Source organism: Petromyzon marinus, chromosome 7 (assembly GCF_048934315.1).
Source record: "Petromyzon marinus isolate PM22_M1 ecotype Great Lakes invasive population chromosome 7, UKy_Petmar_22M1.pri1.0, whole genome shotgun sequence".
NCBI lineage: Eukaryota > Metazoa > Chordata > Hyperoartia > Petromyzontiformes > Petromyzontidae > Petromyzon > Petromyzon marinus.
Genome location: NC_133673.1, coordinates 13,643,981 through 13,663,924, shown reverse-complemented (window position 1 = coordinate 13,663,924; position 19,944 = coordinate 13,643,981). Strand labels below are relative to the sequence as shown.

Below are 19,944 nucleotides of genomic sequence, written 5' to 3'. Positions count from 1 at the left end.
CTCCCAAGCTGCCAGAACGAGCTGCCTTCACTCTGCTATCCGGATATGGAAGTGCCTCCCTGGACACATTGTCGGCGAAATCTCCCATGCTCGTCTTCAGGCCTTCAAATGCCGACAGATCCCCCGTATAGCCTTAACAGACTGTAGGGGCAAGTGCTGTTAGCGAGCACCTATGAAGGCCGGAACGATACACGAGGGGGTGGGTGGCCAGAACCACGCCCGACCGCCTTTGTCTCCCCAGTGGCGATGTTTACACATCGCACCAGGTACTCATTTGAGGCTGAGTCGACCTAGGGGAGGCCCAGGACCGGGTTAGATAATCGTGAGCGGGAATCGAACTCGGGTCGCCGGGTTCATAGCGCAGCGCGCTAACCGCTACACCATGAGCGCACACACGCCCACACACGGACATCTCCTAACTTAACCGCACGACTTGTAGCACCGAGTCTTTGAGCTGCAACGAACCAACGATTATGCCGATTAGATGATGTACTAACGTCTGATATGGCCGTTGTTCGCAATTGCACCCAATTAAAGAAAAACTTCCGTCTGTTTCTAATCTGTACGGAGACCCGAAAAGTCTCAAAACATCTCACGATGAATAGAAAACATATTACGATGAAAACCTTAGCGCAAGAACCCTCCTGAAAAATACTCTTACGACTCAGCATGGCTTTCCTGGGGTAAAAAAAAGCTTTTATTAGCTATTATTTTTTGAATAATTATTTTCGACAACGCTACCGACTTAGACGTTAACATGCTGCCGACACAGGTGTGTTTCAGGCCATGTAATGATGATGATGTCAGGGCCCATTCCCCCACCCCCGGTTCTCTGGGTGTGGCCCTATAAAGCCCTGGGATCTCGTCGGACAGGGTTTGTGTTCCGACTTTTTACAGCGTAGGGGTGGGGGGTTTCCTTGCGACTTCGCCTCGCTCGCCGCCGCCGCCGCCGCCGCCGCCACCACCTCCTCCACCTCCTCCTCCACCTCCTCCTCGTTCGTTCGTTCGCTGGCACGCGCCCCCCCCCCCCCCGAATCTCCCAAGCTGTGGTTGGAGCAAGCGCCGACAAACGAGCCGCGTGCGACGTGACAGGGAACGATGGCCCTCGGAGTGGAAGCTGCCTTCGTGGTTCTCCTGGCGTGCGTCGCCGGCGTGGAATTGGCTGTCCTTGGTAAGGGTGAAACTTCGCGTCGCCAATGCTTGTTCTTGTTGGCTCGCAATGGCTTGTGAATGTTGTGCTCGCTGGCTATCCCCCTGCCTACGCGTTCCTCGGCAACACTTGCTCCGTAGAGGGATAACATATAACAGGTGATTTTTTTTATGGGTCAATGGGCCTCTTTTTACGTGGCGGATTTGTTTTTTGTGCGTTTTGTTTATTTGCTCTTGAGAGGTTCATTTAAAAGTTAACGTTTTCACACTGCTCGATGATGTGATTCTTACATTAATGTTGGGCTTTGGCGTCAGCCCAACACCGCGTGTATACGTTTTGTCGGTATCTTGTTCTCTGGAGCACTATTCACGTGTCACATGAATTACGCAAAATAAATACAATACCGATTTTAACAGATGAGCCATTAAAGCATTTATCGCCCGTAAATACAACTGCTTGGATGGAACGTGCTTTTTTTCTTGTGTATTTAATGAACGCACTTTATAATACGGACGTGCTGTCTTCAAATGTTGTTAAACCAGTAAATACGTCTACTGAATATATGATTCTGGATATATGTATGTACTGCATATAATCATGAACGCCATAGCTGTATGAGTCATCATCAACTCTGGGAATGATATAATTAGCATCACCTTTTGCGGTTGGTCCCACATTGGATGAGACTGGCTTCACCATAAGTGTGGAATTTCCACCACGGCATCACGGCCACCGAATGGGTATGATGAAACCACCCATGCTCTGTTGAGCGGGGCAGGTCCTGACAATTTCATTAAATATATTTGAAGGCTTCTACGGAAAAAGCGGCCACCCTGCAAATAGCAATGTGGAATTTTCACAACAAACGCACACGGACAGGGAGGGTACCCACGGCGGTGTTAATTATTAGGTGAACACTCTGGACTTGCAGTCCAAGAGGTGGCCAGTTCAATGCGGTCTCCGGGCGCGCCAGTTGACACAATGGCACAAGCTCCTTTAATCCTCTGTTTACAGCCTCTCTCTGCACCACCTCTGTCCACGCTGCAGCGTGAAGGGTTGAGCCGCAGCTCGTCAACCGGCATGTTTCAGTGTAGTGGGGTAAAATCTGAGTACTCGCATCTGCCGCCTCCAGCCAGCAGTAGCATAAGCGGGCAATTGCAGGGCCGCGTCTTCACCTTTTGACCGGGGTGTAGAAAAAGTTATCTGGACTGCTCCATGCCATAGAAATGTGGAATTTAAACTTGGCTCGGGGCCGAAAATCAAGCTGCGCGCCACCCCACGCTCCTTTTGAGCAAAGATGGTCTTCAATACTTTGCCAAATTTACTCGATTAAATAAAAAATATATGTAATCATCTGTAAACCTTGTGGCTTAAGGAGGGTGGGGTGATCTCGCATAGAAAACAGACAAAGATCCCCCGTATAGCCTTGAACGGATTGTATGGGCAAGTGGTGTTGGCGAGCAACTATGAAGGCAGGCATGGCAAACGAGGGGATGGGTGGCCAGCACCACGTCCGACCGCCTTTGTCTCTCTAGTGGCGATGTTTACACACTGCACCAGGAACTCATTTGAGGCCGAGTCGACCTAGGGGAAGCCCAGGACCGGTTCCGATAATCGTCACTGGTGTTGGCCGTGAGTGGGAATCAAACTCGGGTCGCCGGGTTCGTAGCACACTGCGCTAACCGCTATACAAAGACAGAGACGCGCGGAGTGCACCCACTGGATTCTAACGCGCAAATGTGGTGTTTATCATTGGGGGTGTTTCGTGGTTTCAGGCAGCGGCACCAAGCCTCAACTCGTGAGCTCGACGGCCGTTCCGTACAACCCGACGGAGACGACGATCGTGTGGTCCAAGCCCTTCTGCGTGTTCCAAAAGCCCGTTCCCACCACTCAGTACGTCGTGGACGTCTACGCGTCCATCACCAACAACAGTAAGCGGCTCTCGAACCTCCTCTTATCGTCGTTGGCTTTGGAGGCCTGAGACCACTGAGGTGCACCCTATCTCGGAAGCCAAGCGGCATTTAAACCGAAGTCGGGCCCCATCAACTAAAATAGCGCGGGGGTCGGCAACCTGCGGCTCTGGAGCTGCGCGAGACTCATTTAAGGACTGCAGTTCGGCTCTTGAAATTCGAAAAAAAAAAGCCTCATTATTTTGGTTGCTAACTCCTTGACCGTGGGCAGAGGTCGGCCGACCATGGGCTGAGGTTGGCAACCTGCAGATCCGTAGTTGCATGCGGCTTATTATAAGGACCGTTTTGTGACGTTATTTATTAAGGATCACAGTCTCGAATTCCTATGACATGGACCTCTTGAAATATCGTTTTTTTACCAAATTAGTAAAAATGGCTCTTTTTTGTTGCCGACCCCTGAACCAGTGGATGGACGACCAGCACGCATATCTCAGGGTGTATTGCAGACTGATGTGAGCCTTGCATTCCAAAAAATGTAGCGTTTATTAGATGTATTAAGTTGCGAGCCAGATGGGCCAGAATTGGGCAAGGATGTTTCCAACTTTTCACCAAAGCAACCTGAGAGCACAGACTCGGGTGTGGTCTTTCTTACCTCATCAATGAAGAATTACATATATTTGTAAAAAAATACACAAGTAGTGGGCAACAACATCCATTGCTGCACTTCCTTCTACAATCTGCATTGACCAGTGTGGTGAAGTACGGTCAAATCACCCCTCCCCTCTTCCCCAACATGACCCATATGTTATTGGGAGGCCCTCGTCCAGCAGTGGAAACTTTGCACATCCGTCAGTCAGGGTTGGTGAATGGCAAAATGTTGAGGTCATACCTTGGCTTGCCAGGAGAATGCGGCACATTTACTCATGTGAACTCCACCCAGTTCTATCTGTATGAGATTGTGTTTCCCCCAAGCATGCGTGGTTTGCTCCAGGTGTTCCGGTGTCCTGCCACATTGTAAACACGAATAAATTGGCTGATTACACCCTCGTATATAAAAGATCAGAGCTTGGGCAATTGTTGGCAAGGCTCATTGCGTGGCTGTCTTGCCCACTCGCCTGTGGTTCATCCTAACGTTTTGGAGTTATTTCTCCAGGAGAGCGATTTATAAACGGCGACATTTTTGGCAGTGCCCCTCGTTTATGGCAACATAGGCCAGAATGGTTAAGGGTTGGAGGCAGTAATTTAACACTTTCTACACCATATCCTTAACATATATATCTATACACACACCTTGTCCATGATGCCAACTCTTTTCCACTCTACCTCGCTTAGCTTCATCCCTCCACGATGCTGTGAATAATGGACATCACGAATCCACCTAAGGATTAAATTCATTATTAAGTGATACTGCATTGGCGGTGGGTGCACATGCACACGCTCGGGGGCACGGTCGTCCACAGCGCCGTGGCCCTAAAAAAGAAAATGAATGTGCAACGCTTTGACCAATGGGCTGTCTTCATAGCGCACACATGGGCGACAACGAAAGGCCATTGATACGCTCCATTTATTTGAATGCGCTCGCTCTGAAGAAAGCCACGCCCAATACTTCACCTGATTATAGATTTACAAAAACAAATATTTATATGCCTTCAGGAGCAAGATGCTAATGTCCGGGGAGGGTGGGGGGGTGTTAGCTTCAGTAGAGAGTTCGTGTAATTTTACTTCTCCATTTGAAGGAGTGCAGATTACAAAGAATTTTGCTTCAACGGTCCAAAGTTTTGGGATTTAAGGCAGTGTTGTTGTTATTGATGAATGCGTTCAGAATTTTAGTTATTTGTGCTTGACCACCACTACCAATGTAGAATCGCCCAATAGTTTGTTTTAAGATTCTGAAAATGGAGCTCATTCGCTCATACATTCCTCGCATAACTCTACTGAATTTACACCCCAGTTTAAAAAAAGTCCACTCACAGCAATATTTTCGTCACGTAGTACTTCACAATGGAGAACATTCAAGTATTAATTACATGATATCATAGAAAAAAAGTGTGTTCACATTTTTTCGTGGACATCTGGGGTCAAATTCATTGCAATTACCCTCAAATTGCACTTGCATGACAATTATGATAGTTTTTTTATGGTAAAGTATTTTGAATGCCTTCCGACCTGAGATTGAAAGCAAGATGTAGCACTCAAGGGTTGGCACTATATCCCTCTGTAATGAGGCATTATAATAGGTGACGGTTTGGGTCATGACCCTTCTTCAAAGCACACAGAAAGAGAGGTCGAGTGAATAATCATGTGGAAAGTGCATGATCTGCCATGAGGCTCTGAAAATAATGAAAAGGAACAATTTTAAATTGGCATATAAATAGTTACCTTTTTTATTATGGATATTGAGCAACACACCCTTCAATAAACAAACATCTATGTATGCATAGTTATTTGTATTCAAATTACATTTAGAATGTTTCTGGAACATTGCATTGTGGGTCGCCATGTTGCAGTGTGGTGTCTTTATTGAAGAGAGGGACCCATTGTTGACTTGGTGACTCATTGCAATGGAAGTGGAGATTTTAAATAAATATTAGGATCAAAGGTGCTTTGAAGAAATGTTTAAAATTCCTCAATGTTGCAAGCAGGGTAGAGGAATTCACAGGAGAGTAGACTTGAAAACAAGACCTAGTTCTAGTGTATTTTTACCCCTCGCTGTCCAATTTTACCGAGAAATCAAATGTGTTATGCAAGACAATGTGTTCCTGTAGGAGGAAACACTGCATATGGCCCTCCAAAGGAGTAAGGTTTGTATATCACTCAATAATAAAACTACGTGTTAAGTGCAGATGAGTTGTTAATTCGGTAATCCCAAATTAATTGTATTCAGTTCGAAAGCCATGGACTGTCTTGTTTTTCTGGTCCCATTCCCACCAGAAATTAAGTGGAGGCCAGGTACCGACATGTCACGGGGGGGGGGGGGGGGGCGGGGGGCGGGACTGTGGTCTGTACTCTGTACTGTTGAGTGACGAGCCACTGGTTTGGACTTCGTGTGGAGAGCTCGCAGAAGGATGTTGGCCAAATCTGTTGCCTCCGCATTTGCAAATTTCTCCAAAGTAGTGGAGGCCATGGCGTTTGCATACGGTGCGATAGACCAGATTCGTGGAAGTGCATGCAAAATCTTTGGTGGCACAAAATACTTTTCAAATATGCAAATGCGTTTTTACCCATACGTCAAATGCGCAATGTATAAAGCATCATGTAATCCAATGGATACGCGTGATTCGTGCGAATGCGTGCTTTGTGCCAACTTGTATTCAACGTCTCTCAATTTATCTCCAGGTTATGCATTCGACAACTCAATCGGCGCGGTGCTCTCCTCCTACTGGACTAACGCGGTGTCGCCCAGTCCGTACCTGGCAGCCACATTCAAAGTTCCGGACTGTGCAAGTCAACCCAGCATTTACGACGCCATGGCTGTCAAAACGAACGCGACATTCCGTCTGGGCGGCGACACGGCCTGCGTGAACAGCATAGGGCCCAGTACGTCCGTATGCAACGGACCGCTCGTACCCGGAATGAAGTACAGGTGAATCTGCACGACAAACACGGTGGCGACACGCCTCCTCGTGGTGGGGCAAGCGGGGGGGAGGGAGCAATGCTGGTGACGTAGCGCGCGGTTGGCATGGGATGGGGGGGATGGGGGGCAGTCGTCTGACCCGTTAGCGCGCTGCGTCACAAACCTGGCGACCCAAGTTCGATTCCCGCTTACGGCCAACACCGATGACGATTATCTGAACCAGTCCTGAGCCTCCCCGCGGTCGACTCGGCATGAAATGAGTACCTTGTGCGATGTTTAAATGTCACCACGAGGGAGGCGAAGGCGGCTGGGCATTGGTTTTAACCACCCGCCGTCGTGTGCCGTGCTGGCCTTCATAGGTGTTCGTGTAACAGTACTTGCCCCAACAGCCTGTTAGAGCTATATGGGGGGGGGGGGTCTTTTTCTTTGTCTTGGTTAGCATGGGGCTCTCATGCTTGGGATTGAAGTGACGGCCTCCTGTCCAATTTTAGGCGATAATTTTTCACATAATTTGAGTACGTTCAAAATACAGCAGTTTATTCCCGAGTTCGTGATTTTATGCGTGCATTGAGGATAGTAATAGATTTTTCATTAATTTGATTAAATAATATTTAGAGCTAACAATATCAGTCGCTTTAATCGAATACAAAATTAGAAACTACTCTTTTGTGATCGACTATTTAGGGCCCTCTCTTTTTTAATGATGGCTGCCCAGACATCCATGCTCCCAAAGGAAGCGCCCCCGCCCGCCTCCAAGCTAACCCAGCGTGACGCAGCTGATCATGCCGATGACCTTGTCAAACTCTTCCAATCACTTCTCATTCAGTCAAATCTGGGAACGGAGGGGATACCCCCCCCCCCCCCCCCACCTATATGTCATTCAAATAATTGAGTGATTTGACCCTTATTAACGATGACCTAAATAATCGTATAGCCCAGCCGGAACAATGTACTATATTTTCAGGGTCAATTTCATATGAACTGTACCTTAATGTCCGTACAGTTCTGGATTATGTAACAATAATACGTGCCTCATTTCACGATTCGGTCGACAGATACTAGAATACATAATAAAGGTTTTTGGGTTAGATCGCGTTATTTATAAATGTGTCATAACCCTCCACCACCCGACACGGCCAATCAGCAAAAGAGTCACGTTGAAAAAAGACAATTAGTTCACTACTTTAGCCCACCGGTGTGTTGAAGAGTGAATCCACAACATTTACAGTTTGAGTACGACGTTTCGCTGGTAATTACATCCAGCATCAGCGGGCAATTCGCCAGAATGGTAAAGCCCTCACTTGCTCCCGGTCTTAAATCGAGCAGCGGGGTGACGTCATCATTTAACTCATTCAGGTGCAGTGATTTGAGGCGGAGGGGGGGGGTATTGTAATTATATAATCGATTGGTAATCACTCAATAGTTATGATTAGTAATGAGTTGTAGATTAGTAATTTGTTGTAATGTGTGTTATTGTGATTATATGCTACGTTAGTAATCCGTTAGTATGTGTTCCCCCTATAAGGAATTGTAATGTATTTAATAATACGCTTCCAAGCCGCACTAAGCCTGTAGCTGTCAGAGCGATTAAATTTATATTTCTCTCAATTTCAATGGATTCTCTAAGTATTGGCCAGTAATAATTAGTTCTGCACAACACTTCAACGTTATCAAAATCAATTGAGTGTCCTTGTTGACAAGCATGTTCTGCCACTGCCGACAAGTGAGGGCTTTACCATTCTGGCGAATTGTCCAATGATGCTGGATGTAATTACCAGCGAAACGTCGTACTCAAACTGTAAATGTTGTGGAACCACTCTTCAACACACGGTGGGCTAAAGTAGTGAACCATTTGTCTTTTGTCAACGTGACACTTTTTTGCTGATTGGCCTTGTCTGGTGGTGGAGGGTTACGACACATTTAGAAATAACGCGATCTAACCCAAAAACCTTTATTATGAATAATATTGGTCGCGAAAGCCTACGTGTGAAACAGATACTAGAATACATTATTATTACGGTATTTAATCACGAAAGCCATCCAAGTGTTCAACACTTGTTTTGCAGTGGTCAGTGATGCAGCATGCTTTGTGTTAAATTACTACTGCTGCATAGGACAAGATTCGTTAATGAAAAATATGAATGTCAAGAAAGCTATCCTGGAAATGTGGCGCTTGTTATGCAAATGGTAAAATCATCTGTTTATATTTTCTATAGAAATACTATATTCTTCACGGCAATTGTCTTATGTTGATGCTTTTTATTGCAGAGTGAAATATACACTTTCGGAAGAATCTCCCCAATTTCCCAGAACTATTGTGGATCAAACTCCCTGGTCAGACCCTGTCTCCACAAAGAAATGTGAGTAACACTAAACATGACGTGTTCCAATCAACACTCCATAACGCCCTCTCTATTAACCTCCGTACAGTGCACAACTCGGTTTAACACAGGCTTTCACAACCAAAATCATAATACAAGTTTTTTTATTTGGGTTAGATTGCGTAAATGTGTCGTTAAACCCACCACCACACGACACAGCCAATTCGTAAGGGGTGTCACGAAACAGGTAGACTTTTCCACAAATCTGGTTGTTGCCTGATGACGCTGGTTGTAATTACAAGTGAAACGTCGCACTCTGATTGTAAATGTTGTGGCTTGGCTCTCCAACACACCGGTGTGCTGTACTAGTAACGGATTGGCACGTTCTGTTTGTGACAACCTTTACTAATTGGCTGTGTCGGGTGGTGGCGGGTTTAACGGCACATTTATATTTTTACGCGATTCAACTTGTAAGAACCTGTATTAAGTCCACACTCACCTGGTGCTTTTCCTAATTTAATTAATTGGAGTGTTCGTTTTTAATTGTAATTGGCCACTGTCCTTATGCGATTTAGCAGACCTTCCCTGGTGTGGCTGGGATTGGTCCCCATGGCAGTTTTGGAAAGGCTGCTCTCAAATACCTTTGGGAATTTCTCTCGATTCTGGGCCAAGGGTGGTGGGACTACGTGAGTAGTGGTTGGGGATTTGGTAAACGAGTGGGGGGCAGCGTCTGAGCAAGTGGGGCTCTGCTCACGTCGGAGTGAATCCACTTAACTGTGGGCGGGGACTCTTGATTTAATGGGCGTGGTTATGTTAAAAAAAATGGGCGGGGCTGCCAGATCACTAAGTGTCCCCCTGGGCTGAGCCTCCCAGAAATTTTGGATGGTTTTTATACAGTGGTGGCTCCGTGACATTTCTACTAGGTGGGGCTGTTGTGAGTAACCTCTGAAAAATATGGTGTTCTAATTAAGAAAAACCTCGTCATGTTATAATGGCCTTCCCGTGAAAGTGACATAACTGTATCTACCAACGGTAGGCGTTTATAAAAAATACGAAACAAAACAACAGCAATTTCGATTTAAAGCTTTCGTGACTGCAATGATATTATTGTGTTATTTTATTTTATCAATTTATTATTTTATTCTCATTCTACGTGACTTTACCGAAAGAACCAAAGACGATAAAACAACAGCACTCAAATGTTGTCTCCATGACCCTCGAGGCTCACACTACACAACCCTTTCATCCTTTCAAATGGACCATTTAGGAGTGACTCCCACAGCGTTCGCTGCTAATTCTTCGTTTACTGCACCTGCTGTCAATCGCCATTGCTATTGTTCCCTCCTAGAGCGTGTAGGCCATGCCCTGCTATATTTGGACAGTGCAACTTAGCGTTGTGACATCGTCATTACAGCCATGGGTGCCTTTTCCACCGCCCCAAATGAGTCTCAAACGGCGCGGCTAAATTGCGAAGCTCATTGCAATGAATGACGGGAAATCTCTCACTCGGACGCCTTCACAGCCACCCTGAGACCTCCCCAAGGCACAAATCGGATTGGTGTTGCAGCGGTTTCTAATATGAACAACTTCAAATGTTTTCTTCATAATGCAATTCACGTTGAAAGAATAATTATATTTGTATTACTTTCAACACAACAAAACTATTTATAGGAAAGTGTTTTTATATTAGAAATATTACATCGCATCTCCTGTTGCTTGATGGGGCGACGCCCCAACGCCCCTAGTGGAGGAACCGCGCCTGCTTTTATATATTTTTACACTGGACATGAATAATATAATAATAATTTGGCCGAGGAAATTTTACAAGCGTGTAAATTGTGGTCGTAACCATAAAGGTTATATACCAAGTGGTTCACGTTCTTAGATTTCTCTCTTTTTTAAAATCTGAATCGCTTAAACTATTTAATCCTCTAAGTTGAGTGTCATAAATGTCTGCCTCAATCTCTTTTCAATCTGCACCGTGTCGTGGACATTTATTGACGCCTGTTATTTTGGAGCTCGACTTCCCGGGCGTCTGGAAATGGTGGTTAATTGTATTTTGTCTCTCTCCGTTAATGCTCTCGCGCATTGAACGGCGTTTGCTGTCATTTGTCCGAGTGTTCGCTATTTCATCGGTGGTTGTGGAAATACATATGAAGAGTCTCGCAGATGTACACGAACCTTTGCAAAGTGTGTGCGGTTCATAATAACTCGACCTCGTGAATTATGCAGGTCTCGGCTCTTATTTTCCATCTAATGAGTGACAAATGCGGTAATTCGTTATTGACCCAGTATGGATGCTGTTATTTTTTTTTTACATTTCACACCGGGCTTTTGGTTTTCCCTTTAAGGGAAATTATCCTTTGCGTGACCTCCAGTACTGCTGATTGAGGAGGCAGATGTGTTAACAGCTCGGCCACGCATAGAAGGGCGCAAGGGTTGGTGGTTGACGGGAGGTACTCGTGAAAATCGAAAACCCAAATGGGTCGTGAGGTGGCTAGGAAATCGTAGTAACGCAAGCGAGTTTGTGAACCCATCTCTGCGGAGTGAGTTATCTCCTTCCGCATGAATCCAAGCGCTCCTTTAAAATAGAATTGGCCAACACAACCCAATCCAGGACCCGCCTGATGAGTCTTGAGAATTAATTCTGCTTTCATGCTTAAATAAATGACGTTGCAATGTCTTGTCATTGGCGACCAAGTGTTCCAATTGCAAGGAGCCTCCATATCTGAGGTTTACCCAAATTGATATACTGTGCAAGTGTCGACCAACCAGTCGGCAAACTTATTATTTTTTCTCGATTTGTCACTTTTTATGTTGACATACTGTACAGTTTTGCCTTTATAAGACTCAACCCTCAAAATGTATATTAATTGCATTTATAAGGCATCGTTCACAGTCTCAACGTGCGATGAATGAAAAGGACTTATTAAAGAAAGAACTGGGTGTGGCAGAATTTGAGCTAAAATAAATATGTTGAAAACGTGTTTATTTAAAAAAATGGAAACTGCCCTTTTACAAATGTATCCTGTAAAACGCATCAAAGGCTCTCTTTCTGACTTAGGACTAGGTGGAGTTTCTTTGTTAAAAGATCGGTTTTGCAGCTGGGATTTCAAGAAGGCAGCATTCTCGGAGGTTATGTGACCTCCACCAGTTAAAACGAAACTATATATTGTTTATTTTACCAGGTAAGGCCCACTGAGCTATACAGCTCTTCTTTCAGAAGCGACCTGGCCACAAATGATCGCTCAATGAAGTGGCTTATGTGGAAATTTATAGCAGCCAAATACTCTAGGGAGTTCAACAATTCCCATTCTTATTTCTATTATTGACCATTTGTAGCAATGGCAGATCCAAAGGACCCTGGCAATTGGTATTTTATAGATTTTTTTTTTTTACCAGATAAAATACATTTATTATTGTGGGGTCTTCTTTAAAAAAGCTTGACATTTTGGGACTGCACCCCCTCCACCTCCATCCCTCCCTGGAAAGTTTGTAGATCCGCCTGACATAGATTTGTAACATGTATTCACGACTAAACTAAGTTGAGCGAACCTTCCCGCCCCACAAAGACAAAGATCCCCCATGTCGCGTTAACAGACTTGAGAAAAGTTCTGTTAGCGAGCACCTATGAAGGCCAACACGGCACACGAGGGCATGAGGCCAGCACCACTCCCGGTCGCCTTTGTGTCCTCCCTTTTGGTGACCTTTACACACTGCACCAGGTACTCATTTGAGGCCGAGTCGACCTAGGGGAGACCCACGACCAGTTCAGATAATTGTCGCGGGTGTTGCCCGTGAGCGGGAATCGAACTCGGGTCCCCGGATTTTCTAGCGCGCTAACCGCTACGCCACCGCTCCCCCTCCCCTCCCCCCACCGACTCGACGAGCCTAGCGCCAGCGGCCAGCACCATCAACACGTGGCCCGGCAAACGCACGGGTGGGATGGTGGTGGTTACCGCCGTCCTCAGCACGCTGCTCTTCCTGCTGCTCGCCGCACTCCTCCTGGTGGTCATCTTCAAGGCGTGCAGGTGAGCGGGGTGCTTTCGCGCGCACGGATCATCGGCACGCGCGCACCGCACGCGTTTACATGGGGGGGGCGGGGGGGGGGGGAGTGGTTGGTGGCTGCGGACGGACAGCCAAACCCGTCGGCAACGTGAACTTAAAAGTATAAATTAAACTACGTTACCAGGTAAGGCCCACAGTCGTATAGATATATTTCTCAGATGTAAAGCGGCGAGTTGTCACGGGGGTTGGCATGCTTCGGTGACGTGGCTCGGCAGAAAGCGAGTTCAGTGCTTGTTGCAGAGGCTTGCGGTTTGGGTCTGGCGACCTCCCTGTTTAATAGCGACGGTGCGCATCAACCGCAAGATTCGAGCTGTCTGCTTCACAATGCACATTAAAGATACCGTGATGTGATAGAAAAAAAAAGACACCACTGATCTATGTAGCTATTTTTCTTGGAACTAACCTGACCGCAAATGATAGCTCAACGAAGTGGATTCCTTTCGTGAAATCGCTTCCCCCAGCAGGAGTGTGCAACACCAATCACACGGCTCTGGCATGAATTCATGCAGGCATTACGGCATAAAGACCGCCGTTATCGGATATGGAGCAACGGTTGCAACATTTAAAACGGCTGGATACACAGATAAACGTCAAGGAGGTTATTTACACATTGTGCGACGCTCCATAAAGGGTACACTCACATTTAAACTAATTGGGAAAACAAAACCAATTCGAACGAGACAAACATTTTATTTAATCAAACCGTGACCCTAAATCCTCGTAACAATTCGATGAATTGCTGGGAGGAGGGCGAGTTGTTAGAATTACTTCTGCCTGCCTCCCGATTTAGCACAGTTGGCTGCGTGCGATGAAAAATAAGTTTCGAGTTCAGGTTTACCAGGGGTCTGCCATCTTCACGTCCCGAGAGGAGAAGGCAGCAGCGCGTCCTGACGACGTTTCGGGTCTCGTGCCCCCCGCCCCTGTGTCCCCCTTAGCAGCGACACCCAGGAGCTGACCAAGCCGACCCAGGTGGAAGCTCCCCCCTTGAGGACGGTCCACTCGGCCTACAAGACGCACTACACCAACAAGGGCTACGGGGAAGACGACAACGCCCCTCCCGCGAAGCCTGAACGCTACCAATAATCTCGCCGGGCATGTCGGGTGAGAACGGCAACCCCCGTGCCCGCCCACCCCCGCCACCCCAGCTTTTCCGAATGCCCTTCGCCACAACCTGTTACCCACGGTGTACCCCCCATCGATTTCTCCGACTCGTAAAGTAGCTGAGACGGCCCGAGGGCAGGCGTGTTACCGTACGTGTTGCTCGCTCCACTATCTTAGTCTTCTGTGTTTAATGTCAATTAATTCTCCTCCTCGCCTTATCTCGCTCTCCACGCGCCCGCACTCTCTCCACTCCAGCCACGCCAAGGCTTTGCGTTTAAGCCGCCAGTGAGAACCTATGCTCAGTAGGAGGGGGAGGTCACTCGCTCTCCTCTGATGCCCCCAAGGTCTGGAAACTCCCTTATTTGCGGTCCACTGCCATTTGAAAATGCACCCAATGCTTTGGACCACAGGCAAGATTTAAGTCTTGGTTTGCACATGTGCCATACCAAAGGTTGACTTGGTGAATGCGGTGTCAGAGCATCAAAGTGTGGCGAACCACAATGGTTTCAGCCCGATCACCAATGACTGCAAGAGAAAAAAATAATAATTGTAGCATTAAGTTATATCATCTCTGACATATTTGATTGGCATGTGATTTAATAAACTCTGCAAGTCAAAAGATGTTTGCATCACTGGAAGGGGAAAAAAATGACGCTACAAGTCGAGTCGTCGTACGACGAAATACGAGGGGAGAACTTCATCACAAGGTGGTGCACTGCCAGCTGCTAGAGTTCCGAATGGGAAATTCGTTGGCCTTGCGACGCGAACAAGACGAGCGTGACTTTGGAATGATAGTTCAAAGATTAAAAAAGAAAGGATGGCCACGAGAGGTAACTCGGTGTGAGATTGCTGCTGGATTCTTACTGAAGAAGTTGCACGCTCCTTAGAAAATTCACCCATTGTGGCCATTCCCGGTGTTGTGGCTGATTAACAAAAACCAAACCTGCCACAGCAACCGGAATTGCTTCCAGCGTTGTGGAAATTATTAATTGAGATCTTAAAAGTTATTTTGCGATGTGCTGAAATAATATCACTTACGACTGTGCCGGTAACAATTTGCTCGCTTATCACCAAACGCCCTCTTCTGTTGGATGTTATGACTTTTTTGTTCACGGTAGCTTCGTAAAAAATGTGGATCTAATTTAATGATTGCTCATTCACGTACATACATAACGATGGAGTAGAGAGCGGTAGTGTACTGGATGACGCACTGCACTATGAACCCAGCGACCCCAGTTGAGTTCCCACTCGCGACCAATAACATTGGTGGTGTAATATTTTGAACGTGTCCTGGCCCCTCCCCTAGGTCAACTCAGCCTTAAAATCAGTACCTGGTGCGATGTGAGCAACATCAGCACTGGGGAGACAAAGGTGGCCGGGCGTAATGATGGCCACCCCAGCACATCATGTGCCATGCTGGCCTCTTAATAGGTGTTGTCTTAATTAATCTTAAAAGCCCTGCACGGCAGGAGGGATCTTTGTCATTGATCTTTGTGTTTGTGTGGGTGGTGGGCGTTGTGTGCACGTGTCTCTTCCAGGGAGCAAGTGAAGCTGTGGGAGCGTGGATGCCATGTGCTTCGAAAGAACGGGGAAGGCGCTTGCTCCTCAACTAAACTTTCCCTCGAGAGTCAATGCCTAAACATCCAATGGCATTTATTAAATATCTCCTTTAATCGTATTTCTCTTTTGGCATATACGGTGCTGTAAGTGACGTTGGCAGTGTGTAACCCCTTCGTTTTAAATTGCTTCATTTAATTTCACACGGTTTCCTTTGGTGTTTAATATTCTTACTTTAGGAATTGTATACGCTCTGCATTTTAATTTGCTTCATATTCATCAGTTGGTATAATGGTTGCAATATTCTTGAAACATGTTTTATCCTCTGTAAAATGGCCCATGTATTTTAAACAAAAAAGCTATAACACCAGTATTAGTAAATCATATTGTAAGTAAAACTAAAAGTTTGATCTTTCCTTTCAAAGAAAAGCTGAACAAAGGTGTAGGCGCAGTCCTGCAATTGCTTTCTTAGGCCACTGCGGGTGGAAGGGGCCTCCACTAGAGGGGAGTGGGGGGGGGGAGCCCTCGGTTATTAAAATATTCGACCATGAATTCCTAAATTCAATGATGGTACATTGAATTTTAATGGCAACTTTGTACAAACACATCCAGTTCAGTGCAACCATTAAGCCAAATTTAAAAAAAAATCAAATCAAGTGCCTGTGGGTGGCTTTTTAAAATGTTTTCTTGAGAGATTTCTTGATTACCCCCCCCCCCCCCCCGTGCCGTGGATGGTTTTGCTCCAAATGGTTGCAGTGAATCTTTTCGTTGAAATCGAAACGTCTCTTCACAAAAGCGCAGCTCCTCGTGCTCGTCTCGAGGCTGTCCCGTGACACGACGCTTGACCTGGTTCTGCTCAACTTGTTTACCGGAACAAGATGGCATTTTCTTAGCGTGAGGTTACGGCAGTGTTGAACTCGTTTATTAAAAAAAAAATTGGAAACTGCTCTTTTTACAAATGTCTGTAAAACTCGCCTAAGGCTCCTCCGGACTACGACTTGGTTGGGTTTCTGCTTACCAATTGCAGTTAGCCGACTGAACAAAATTGATGATCACCATACGTATGTGTGTACGTATGTCGGGGAGGGGGGAGTTGCCACCTTGTGAGGTACAAAAAAAAGCCAGGACATGGGAAGTAAAATAGCAATGTCAGAGGAGTGGAGACGCACAGTACTGTAAATGTTATTGTGCATCGTTTGAAGTTTTACTATTGTACGATTACGATATCACTATTTTACAACGTACCAAAACCGTGACTTTCAGTGTTCCGGGAACACTTGCAGATTTCCCATGTCAGCTATCGCCAATGGATGAATCCTGATGGAACAAGGGACAGATGGCAACCCAAGTAAAGTTTTATATTAAAAACCTTAAGTTTTTTTTTTTAAATGTAGAATTGGCTTTCCCTAAGAATGTTTCCAATAAAACTCGCCAACACTGTCCAATCCGATTCTGCCTAACTTGCCGACCGCAGCTAGTCGGCTTAAACATTTAAGATTCACCGTGGGAAGTAGGGATGGTCGTGCCTTTAAGCCAACACGTTCTTCAATTCAACAGTGCCGCGCTCCGCGAGACCAGAGGTTTTGGAAAAGCCCAAGAATTCTCGGTCCCGTGGCCACAGTCTCAGAATCCTCCCCCCCCCCCCCCCCCTTTCAATTTACAAAATCCAAGTGAGATGGTGGATACAGTAGATACAGACGCAGTGAGATGAGAGAAGCGGGCGATGCCTTGGGATCTCTGGGTGAAATGCGTCCTTACAAATGTAAATAATTATTACTGTCTTTTTAATGTTAATTCACGTGTTGTGTTCATTAGGATTTATTTGAGCTGGTAGTTGATGTTCACTCCTGTTTTCTGCCTCAATCCAATGTCCCTTGAATAATATGGGTTTCCCTAAGCTTTTGGTTGGTTTGGCCAGCCTTGCCACGACTGCCCGGTCTGTTAACATCGATTAGAGATTTTTGGGTTAGATCACGTAAATATGAATGAGTCGTTAAACCCGCCACCACCCTGCATAGCCAATTATCAAGGTTTATCACGAACAAAATATGCCAATTTATTACTAGTACAACCCACAACATTTACAATTCGAGTACGACGTATCGCCAGTAATTGCACCTAGCAATGACTGGACCTCTGTGAAAAAGCGCTTCATAGCTCATCGGATTTATCTAGGATAAATAACGATTCTGATTAAACAGGCGTTGTATTAGCCCGACAGTCTGAGCTCCTGTCACTCCACGTGGTGGTGCTTTGCCACCCAAAGGCTTATGGGTATTTACTGCAGTTCTCAAATGCCTTTTTTATTAAGTGTTTTTGTCCGTGACACAAAAAATATAATTTGGTTTTAACCACTTCAGCAGGATGACGGCATGTTTTTTTTTCTTCCGCAAATTGTGTTCATATTTGCGTGCGCAATTAATCGCTGCTTATATACTGTGGTTTAACTGGTTTTATGAGAGTAAAACTTGGAACTATTTTGTAGAGGTAACTCGTCTCAATTACAAGTGTACAGGCGTAGATACTTTGTAAGACGACAACCTGTTAAAGGCAGTTTGTATGAAGGCAGACAATATGGCTCGATCCTTAATGAATCCTTTGTAATGTTACGGTTCTATGTCAATCCACTGCTGGATGAAGGTCTCACCCCCCCCCCCCCCCGACACCTTTTGGGTCACAATGTTTGTTTGACCATACTTCCTCGCTACACCGGCGATTGTGCGGATTGGTTGAAGGTGAGAAACGCCCAGACCGGTTTCTGAAATCGCTCGCCTCTGGTGTTAGCTTTGGCCGGGAATCGAGCCCGCGGGTCGCCTTGTCCATCACCTAAACGCGCGCTCCTAAAATAAATGGAGCTCAAATACAGGAAAAAAAACCTTGCAAAAAAATATGAGAATCCTTCGCTTGTGTTATTTGCGTGGTTTCACGCTGCCTTGTGCAGTCGCAGCCATCCATCCGCGTGTGTTTGTTGTTCATCAGTTGCAATCCAGCGCATGGTAGTGACTCGTCTCAATTACAAGTGGCTCACGTCCTGACTGAGTGACAAATAGATAGAGGTTTAAATTTTGATTTAAAGCTTTCGTGACTGCAGGGATTCATATTCTTGGTTCTTTCGGTAAAGTCACGTAGAAGGGAAACAATAAAATAATAAAAATATAAACAATACAATTATCACGACGTTTCGACTGCAACACAAGCAATCATCATCAGGTGTGAAAACCACAGCAAGAAAATTTGAAAAGTGGCGTTTTTTTAACGTTAGCGCCACAGAGAGCGATTTGGCAGTTATTCAGATGGACGAGTCCATCTATGTTCGGAAAAGAGGAGGGGGGAGACGAAAATAATGGATGCAGTCTGAAAGCCACCGTAAGCGTAAACAATCAATTAAGACCCGAAATGGTTTATCAAATCATTCCAATGATTGCTGAGCCAGAATCCATCTTCTTGGTTGAAATTGTCTCTGTATATGTGGATAGCCTCATGAACGAATCTCTCATGGTAGCCAGGTGGCTTGCAAAGAACCTTTGTCTTGGAGAAGTCAATGTCATGTGAGCCTACTGAATTATAACAACGATCTGCCACGGCCGAGGTGTTGGTCCTACCGTGTTTTAGGTCTGCTTTGTGTTCACGAATGCGGTCCGAGACGTCGTTTGGTTTCTCCAATGTAACTACTACCACAGAGGCAACATAGTTTGTAGATGCCAGGGTACTGTATGTCCGGAATCACATCTTTTACAGACGGAACCAGATCACGGATTTTATGTAATGTGTTGAATTGTACCTGGATCTTGTGTTTATTCAAGATTTTGGAGATCATTTTTGTGATCCCCGCAATGTAGGGTAAAGTGATGGTTTTGAATGGCTCCTCAAGAGGGTCCTTCTTCATGGTTGGAGTGGTAGCTTTGTGGATTGTGTAGTCGGAGTAAACCATTAGCCTTAAGAGCTTGGTGTACGTGCTTCAGTTCACTGGCTATGTTTTCCTGGTCGGATATGCATTGGGCTCTATGGTGCAGAATCTTGATGAGGGAATTCTTCTGGGATGAATGGTGGTGGGAATCCGGTTTCAGGTAAGCATCCGTATGGGTAGCTGTAGACAGTGGCTCATTGAACCATCAGGTCTCTTTTTTATTAGGACATCCAAAAAAGGTAGCTTGCCATCTTTTTCGACTTACATGGTAAATCTGATGGCTGAGTGTATGGAATTGATGTGGTTGAGGAATTGGTCTAGAGCAGGCCGGCCATGTGGCCAAATGACAAAAGTGT

General features: G+C 45.8%; 1 protein-coding gene and 1 long non-coding RNA gene across 4 annotated transcripts in view; one reads left to right on the top strand and one right to left on the bottom strand.

The window, feature by feature from the left end:
- The window catches only part of LOC142924034 (uncharacterized), a 43,817-nt gene that overhangs the window by 14,660 nt on the left and 9,213 nt on the right, over positions 1-19,944 (bottom strand). The window lies entirely within an intron of this gene.
- On the top strand, positions 866-18,160 carry UPK3A (uroplakin 3A). 2 transcript variants are annotated; one of them, XM_032949218.2, is made up of 7 exons: positions 866-1,171; positions 2,926-3,081; positions 6,397-6,643; positions 8,903-8,994; positions 12,851-12,986; positions 13,962-14,124; positions 15,663-18,160. In XM_032949218.2, the coding sequence occupies exons 1-6, from the start codon at positions 1,099-1,101 to the stop codon at positions 14,104-14,106; spliced, it is 849 nt and encodes a 282-aa protein (XP_032805109.1). In that variant the 5' UTR covers positions 866-1,098; the 3' UTR covers positions 14,107-14,124; positions 15,663-18,160. The 2 variants fall into 2 exon arrangements, with proteins under 2 accessions (XP_032805109.1, XP_032805108.1); XM_032949217.2 differs by having other exon boundaries at positions 868-1,171; positions 13,959-14,124.